The sequence below is a fragment of the Aptenodytes forsteri genome, unplaced genomic scaffold (assembly GCF_000699145.1).
Source record: "Aptenodytes forsteri isolate BGI_AS27 unplaced genomic scaffold, ASM69914v1 Scaffold321, whole genome shotgun sequence".
Taxonomy (NCBI): domain Eukaryota; kingdom Metazoa; phylum Chordata; class Aves; order Sphenisciformes; family Spheniscidae; genus Aptenodytes; species Aptenodytes forsteri.
In genome coordinates, this window is record NW_008795030.1 from 569,564 (window position 1) to 577,301 (window position 7,738).

At 65.5% G+C, this 7,738-nt stretch overlaps 1 protein-coding gene across 1 annotated transcript in view; it reads right to left on the minus strand.

The window, feature by feature from the left end:
* Positions 1–1,587: 1,587 nt before the first annotated feature.
* The window catches only part of LOC103896351 (digestive cysteine proteinase 1), a 6,575-nt gene continuing 424 nt past the window's right edge, over positions 1,588–7,738 (minus strand). Inside the window, exons 2-11 of the mRNA XM_009276192.1 lie at positions 6,758–6,817; positions 6,409–6,501; positions 6,115–6,287; positions 5,081–5,324; positions 4,814–5,009; positions 4,497–4,690; positions 3,867–3,958; positions 3,620–3,781; positions 2,803–2,992; positions 1,588–1,965 (exon numbers count right to left, since the gene is read on the minus strand). Of these exons, the coding sequence (XP_009274467.1) occupies positions 1,778–1,965; positions 2,803–2,992; positions 3,620–3,781; positions 3,867–3,958; positions 4,497–4,690; positions 4,814–5,009; positions 5,081–5,324; positions 6,115–6,287; positions 6,409–6,501; positions 6,758–6,817 (1,592 nt within the window). The 3' untranslated portion in view covers positions 1,588–1,777. The remainder of the gene's footprint in view (positions 1,966–2,802; positions 2,993–3,619; positions 3,782–3,866; positions 3,959–4,496; positions 4,691–4,813; positions 5,010–5,080; positions 5,325–6,114; positions 6,288–6,408; positions 6,502–6,757; positions 6,818–7,738) is intronic.

The following is a 7,738-nucleotide window of genomic DNA, read 5'->3' on the forward strand; positions in this document are numbered from 1 at the left end:
CCTGCAGCCCACGCTGGTGCCCTGCACCCTGCAGTGGCTTAAATACCACTCCAACGGGCAAAGCCCCGTCCTTCCCTTGGCTGGGGCTAGACCAAGGGGGAGGCGTGGCTTTATGTTGCCCCCCTGCCCCATCATGGGCACCCATGGGTGCCTTTCCCACCCCAAGCAGGGTGGGTGCCGATGTTGCGTGCTTGCGGGGCTCGGGGCGGGGGGAGCAGGGTGGGACCCAGACCCCTGTGGGCACAGGTGCCCCATGGCAGGGCCATCCCCTGGGGCCACGGACTGGGGGCTTGGTGGTGGGTGCTGGGGGTGTCCCTGCGCTCCCACCCACCCTGCGTGGCAGTTTGCAGCCAGGCTTTGCTGCATGCAGTGCGCTGCGAGCGGGGGGAGCATCTGCAAAACCCTGGGGGCGAGGAGGTGCAGTGAGACCCTGCCAGGCACCCCAAAACCCCTCCGGGTGCTCCCTGCCTTCCTGGGACAGAAGCCAAGGCGCCCCCACCAAAGGCAGCGCTGGGCAGTCGTGGGGAGATGGGAGCCGTTTGCATCCCTGCATCCTTCCGGATATACCATCAGGGCAAGGCCAGGGCTGCAATTAGGGGATTTGAATTGGAAAAAGGGGAAAGACGCAGACGAAATGTCAGTTGCTACATGGAAAAAGAGACCCGGGGAGGAGAGCAGCACTGTCACCGTGGCAGAGTGGCCTTCACCCCTCCTGCTTGCTGTGCGTCCAGCTGGCCCCCAGCCCAAGGTGACAGCGAGCCCCCGCGGGGCCGCCTGAGCCCAAAACAAAGCCGATAAGGGCTCGTCGTGGGCTGGCTGCACACCCCACCAGGGACGAGTCGGGCCGGGTTCGGCTGCGCCCCTGGGTGCAGGGCTGGACTGATGCAACCCGTGCTGCAGCACCTCCCCAGGGACCACCACCGCTGTCATCACAGCGCACCGGTGTGGAGGCGCATCCTGCCCCGAGGACGTACCAGCGAAGATGGGAGACTGGGAGACCAGCAGGGTCAGGGCAGAGAGACCTTCCCATCCCGTTTGCAGGATCCTTGTGCACTGACCCCGCTCTCCCAGGAGGGCTTGAGTCCAAAATAGGAGCACCCAGGTGAGCCACGGCCGCGGTGTAAAGTGCCTTTCCCTGGAGGGGAGCAGCCCCATGGGGTGAAGGGGAGCCTGGCTCGTGGCATTGGCAAACACCGCCGGTGACATCCCCACCCGTAGCCACAACAGGGACCCAGGCAGTGGGGCAGAGGGTGGATGCCTTCCCCCCTCCCCAACACCCCGCGCCAGGAATTTCTCGTCTCAGCAGAAATCCCTGGGGTTGTTTGTGCTCCACCTCGAGAGATAGGGCTGGAAAAGCCGCTCCCCTCGCCCTGGGTGTCTGGGACCGTCTGCAAGAGCCAGCTGGCTCTGCTAGGCAGGCACCGTCCCCTCCTGGGAGGCCCCTGTGGTCACACAGGACAAAGAAAACAAGCCTGGGGACAAGGACCTGTGCAGGGGACGGAGCAGCCACATGCTGGGGGCACTGGGGTCTGCGAAGGGGGCAGAGCCGGGTGGGCAGCAATTGAATCCCTCCTGTAGAAGCGAACCGGTATTTTTCCAGGGTCTTTATTGGCAAGTCCACAGCTGGGTCCTTGTCCAGCCCCTTGTCCAGCACCCCCTGGCCCTGTCCCACCGTGTCCCCAGCTTCCTCCTGCGTGATGTGTCACACCAAAGGGGCTGATCCAGGGATGGGTGCCGAGAGCATCACCGAGGGCTCTCCCCACACAGCGGAGGTGGCTCAGGCCAGGATGGGGTAGGTGGCTTCGGTGGCCACGCCGCAGTTGTTGTCCTTCATGGCCATGAGGATGTAGCCGTCGTTACCCCAGTACGTGGACCAGGAGTTCTTGATCAGCCAGTAGGTCTCTCCCTGCAGGACCCCGTAGCCCACGGCCAGCACCGCGTGGTCCAGCGCTCCCAGCTTGTTCGCTGCAGAGGATGACACGGGAGACAGCTCGTCCAGAGAGCATCCCTGCTCCCAGGGCTGCCAGCGGCACTTGGGGAGGGCTGCAGGACCGGTTCCCTCTTCCACCCTTGCCCAAGATGCTCGACAATGAGGAGGGGATCCTGGGTGTCCTGGCATCTCCCTGGGCACCCAGGTCCTCCTGTGCCCCCTGTGCCACCCGACTCACCGCACTTGGGCTCATAGTAGATGCCGTTGGAGTAGAAGGAGAAGGTCCTGTGCGAGGCATCGATGCTGACAGCCAGAGGACCGTGCTTGTAGATGGCAGCTTTGACCGCCGTGACGTTGCCCCCTGGCCCTGTCCCACCGTGTCCCCAGCTTCCTCCTGCGTGATGTGTCACGCCAAAGGGGCTGATCCAGGGATGGGTGCCGAGAGCATCGCCGAGGGCTCTCCCCACACAGCGGAGGTGGCTCAGGCCAGGATGGGGTAGGTGGCTTTCGGTGGCCCCCCGCAGTTGTTGTCCTTCATGGCCATGAGGATGTAGCCGTCGTTACCCCAGTACGTGGACCAGGAGTTCTTGATCAGCCAGTAGGTCTCTCCCTGCAGGACCCCGTAGCCCACGGCCAGCACCGCGTGGTCCAGCGCTCCCAGCTTGTTCGCTGCAGAGGATGACACGGGAGACAGCTCGTCCAGAGAGCATCCCTGCTCCCAGGGCTGCCAGCGGCACTTGGGGAGGGCTGCAGGACCGGTTCCCTCTTCCACCCTTGCCCAAGATGCTCGACAATGAGGAGGGGATCCTGGGTGTCCTGGCATCTCCCTGGGCACCCAGGTCCTCCTGTGCCCCCTGTGCCACCCGACTCACCGCACTTGGGCTCATAGTAGATGCCGTTGGAGTAGAAGGAGAAGGTCCTGTGCGAGGCATCGATGCTGACAGCCAGAGGACCGTGCTTGTAGATGGCAGCTTTGACCGCCGTGATGTTGCCCGAGGTGACGTTGACATAGCCTGTGATCTTGGCCAGCATCTCAGACTGGTTGTAGTGGCACAAGCCGTTCTGCGGCACCCGGAGGGGGACACACTGTGTCATCAGGAGCCCCCAGGTCCCCTCACTGGGACCCTGACCACCCTGGCTGCCCCCGTGCAGCTCTGCTCTGATGCAGGGAACGATATGGGACTTGGGCTGTGACAGCATCCCGGCTCTGACCCCTCTGTCCTCCACTGCCCACCATGGTGGGGATGTTTTCCTGGTTGTTGCAGGGACACAGCGTTGCCCACACGCAGCATGGGGAGCTGGCTCTGCACCTGAAGCCCTGGGGGGGGCTGTTGCCTGCATCTTGCAGCCACGTCCCTGTCTCCAGACAGCCCTGCTCCATACCTGCACCCCAGGGTACGGAGGGACCCGTGGTACCACCCAGGGGTGGAGGAGCCTTGTCCCTGTTTTGCAAGAAGAGAAACTGAGGCACACGGTGATGAAACCGCCCGGCTGAGCCCTGGAGCTTGGCTTTGGACTGTGCTTTGAACTGCAGGGAGCCTGGTGCCTTGGGGACGAGGTGACATCCCCGTCTCCAGAGCCCGTTAGCGCTTCTGACCCATCCTGATTGGCCCCACCGTGGCTTTAAAGCCCCGGGGGGCACATCCCGAGACCTGGGGAACCCCGGCAGGGACGTGGGGCCACCCTCACCTGCCCCTTGTAGGTGCCGTAGGACTCGGTGCTGGCGATGCCACCGTGTTTCTTGATCCACTCATAGGCTCGCCACTCCTCACCCCCGTCGCAGGCGTAGTTCCCAAAGCCCCAGGAGCAGTCGATGAGGACTTGTTGGGACAGGGGGGTCAGCACGCCGGTCTGCGGGGGGGACGCACTGTAGGGATGGGGCCAGGCATCATCCAGGCGCCCCAACCATCCCCGTGGGGCACGGCCCCGCTCTCACTTTGAGGAAGAGGGCACCTTCCATCGCACCCGTCGTAGCAAAGCTCCAGCAGGACCCACAGACGGCCTGGTCCTTCACGGGGGTCACGGCGCCTGGGGACAGTGGGATGGGGGGGTGAGAGGCTGGGGTGGCACCGGGGGATGAGGGCAAGTGGAAGGGAAACTGAGGCAGAAGTTGAGGGCTCGCTGTGCTCCCAGAGGCAGCGTAGCCAGGGCTTGGTAAATGCACCAGCAAACCTGTGGGACCCCTGCCCTTGGGTTGGGGCAAGCTCTGGGGGTGTCGCTCCCAGCTGATGGGGACATGGGGGAAGCCAGATGTGGCTTCAGATGTCACATCTGTCCCTGGGGCACCAGACTGAATGAGGGCCAAGTGCCAGCCGAGCTGCCTTTTGCCAGGCAAGCCCTGCTTTGATCTTCCAGGTGCTGAGCAGGGCGGGGGCCACAGGGAGATGTGGGTCCCAAGGGACAGCGCAGCCCCACGGGCTCCTCAGCATGGTGACGGAGAGTGGGGCGGCTCGGTTGGACTTTGCGCTGGCCCGGATGAGGAGCGCTCACACCCTCCACATCGCAGCCTTACACCATCCCGCAGCACCCCGACGGCGAGACCCCGTTTCCCTGACCCCGCACCTACCGTACATGCGCCAGTCGAGGCTCTCGGGCAGGATGAGGCCGGCGTAGAGCTCGGTGGGGAAGGGCTGCCCGTTGTTGGGAGCCCCGCTCCGGCGGCGGCCCCGCAGGGCGGCCAGCTCCTGGGGCGTGCGGTCGGCCAGGTGGTTCAGCGCCAGCGTGTAGGAGAGCGCAGCACGGTTCCTCGAGTGCACGAACCTGCCGTCGTGGCGGGGATGGCATCAGCCGGCACCGACGCCGCCTCCCGCTGCAGCAGCCATGCAACCCCCGGGGGATGGGGAGCACCCCCAAGGGGGTCGGCATCCCCCCGTCTGCCTGTACCTCATGTTGTGCACGAAGACACTCTGCCTGTGCTCCAGCTCCCGCGCGGAGCCGTACCGCCGCCCCAACCGCCTGCGGTAGTGGTGGAAGACCTCGTGGGCCCAGGGCTGGTGCCGTCCCACCAGGTCCTCCATGGGGTTCACCAGCACCCGGTGCTCCACCGCGCTCCCTGGCAGGTCCCCGCACTTCTTTGTCTCTGGGGAGCAAGGAGGGGATGCCATCAGCCCGAGCACCACGGGCAGGATGGGGGGGCCCAACCCAGCTCACCATTGACAGGGAGGTCGAAGATGGAGGGGGGGAAGCTGTTGTCGAAGTCGGTGTAGGCGATCTCGTACTTGTCGTAGTGGGAGCCCAGCAGGCTGTTGTAGCCCCGCATCTCGTAGTGGACAGGGGCCACCCCGCAGCTGGAGTTGGTCACCCACAGGGTGTAGACGTTCTTCTTCTGCGCCCAGCGGGTGACGTTCTGCCACACGGCGCAGTACCGGCCCCGGTAGTACTCCTCCCGTATGAACTGGGGGGACACGGCATCAGGGAGGGGGGCTCTGGGTGGGGACGGGCATCACCCCCCACGCTCACTCCTTCCCACCCGGCGCCTTCGCAGGAGCCCGTTACTCCCGGTGCACGTACAGCGCCTTGCACCCAGCCTACACCGGGCTCTCAGGCCGGATCCAGCGGCTACATGGCCGTTAGCACACAGCCATGCATGGGATGGAAAGTGGGGCAAGGATTCGGGGTGCAACACAGGACAGACCCCCCCCTGTCTGGCTCAGCGGCTCCCTGGGGACACTGCAATGTGCACGGTGCTGGATGTGCACCCATAGTGGGGGGGCCTGGCTGCACCCCTGCTCCAAAAGGCTCCGGGTTTTTCCTGCGTGTTTCCAAGCTCTTGCCCTGTGGGCCTGTGTCTGGCTCGGCGTCCGGCTTGGTGACAGCTTGCTGTCCCCACCGCTCACGTGCTGCACCCCTCCTGCTGCACCCAGCCCTGCCGGAGGCTGGGGCCGGTGGGAGCTGAGCTGCCGTGCAGCGACTTGCCCGAGCCGTTCCGAAACATCGGCGTTCGCGTGGGCTGCAGCATGTCCCAACACGGCTGCCGGGGTTGGGAAAGGAGCCGGGAGTCCGGCCCCCATCCGGGTGGGGAAATGACCCTCCCTGCGCCCCGGGGTGCGGGGGCATGTCCTGGCCTGTCCCAGCACCCTGCAACCCCTGGGACGGAGAGGAGCATCTCCAGCTGCCCGGCACCCCCACCCAGAGCCTGAAGAGGCTCTGAGCAGCGGGTCGGATCCAGGCTCCGGCTCCCTCACCTTGAAGCCATCAGGGCTGGGGAAGACGCTCTGAATCTTGACCACGTCCTCCTTGGAGCCGGGCAGCTGGAAGCATTTCCTGGCGTTCACCTCCTTCTCAGTGGTCTCCGGCGTGATCTTGTACTGCATCCCGTAGGGCTTCACCGCCGCCAGCTGATAGGTTATCACCTGCCCTGTGTCAGCAGGAAGGGGAAACTGAGGCACGGTGGTCCCGCCCGCATCCTCCCTTTGCACAGGGATGGGACCGGTGCGGGACGGGCGCAGCCCGGAGCAGATGGATGCCCGCCTGCTTACCCCCGTAATACTGGATCCGGCTCTTGTTTCCCGTCAGGTTGTACCAGGCTTCGAAGGGCTCCTCGATCTCAGCGTAGGGCAGGTTAATGACACCTTTGAGGCCCCCGACGCAGGACACGGGTCAGCCCCGAGGCCTCAGCACCCCGACATCCCTCCCCGAGCCCCCTAGCACCCGCAGAGCATGCGGACCCACAGCTGACCAAGCTGCTGTCCCCGTGGGTGCTGAGGCAGGGAGAGGCACCCGGCTGTGGGAAGCTGCCCCAGTTTGGCACTGGGACGGCCTGGTCCAGCCCGGTGCTGAGCATCCTCCGCTCCCCCCGTGGCAAAGGGCACTGTGGGGTCCCGTTACCTCGGACGTGGTAGATGGAGCCGAACTGAGGGGGTGAGCGGGAAAGCCCATAGTCCTGTCCTGAAAGACAGAGAGGGGCAGGGGTGAGGGGGGGGGGCTGTCCGCTCCCCCCGTGGCAAAGGGCACTGTGGGATCCTGTTACCTCGGACGTGGTACCGAACTGAGGGGGTGAGCGGGAAAGCCCATAGTCCTGTCCTGAAAGACAAAAGACAGCCCTCCACGGCCGAGCAGGGGACAGGACGGTCGGGGCAGGAGGCTGCCCGAGCCAGTGCTCCCCTTCCCTGCAGCCCCTCCTGCGCAGGGCGGGGGGGCTTGGCCGAAAGCAGCTCCACGAGCCCACCGGTGGCACATGCAAAGGACGCCGACGCGCTGACACCCTCCCAGGGCCAGATCCAGGGTCAGCACCATGCCGCGACCTGCCGCCACGCTGGAGCGAGCCCTGCAGTGTGGCATCCCCAGGGAAACCCAGCTGCTGGGTTGGCTGTTGGGCGATGTCCCCCTGGGAGGCAGTGTCACCCCCAGGGCTGGTGGCCCTGGCTTTGGATGATGTTTCCAAGGGGGATGCAGCCAAGCTGTCCCCCGACAAGCAGGGGTGCCAGGGAGCCGGCTAGTCCCGCCTGGCATCTCCCGGTGACTTCCCCAACCTCCCTCCGGGCTCCCAGCTTGTGCAACCCCACGCCAACACACCCGCCGCTGGGAACGGGCCTTTCCCCTCCGTCAGCATCTTCCTCCTCGCCGGGAGTGATCCGGCAGCACCTGCCCAGCTCCCAGCCCCGGGGCAGCTGGGACCAGACCTGGTTCTGCTTCTGGACCTGAAACCTGGGGCAGGCAGGGACTGGCAGCCCCCGCTGCCTGCGCCCCAGGCCATCCCATGGGTGCCTGTCACGCCCTGGGTCTGAGCACCCACAGATGGTGCCCCAGGGCGGGAGGAGCAGCGATGGAGCCAGCAACCCCACAACGCTGCTCAGCTTTACACCCACC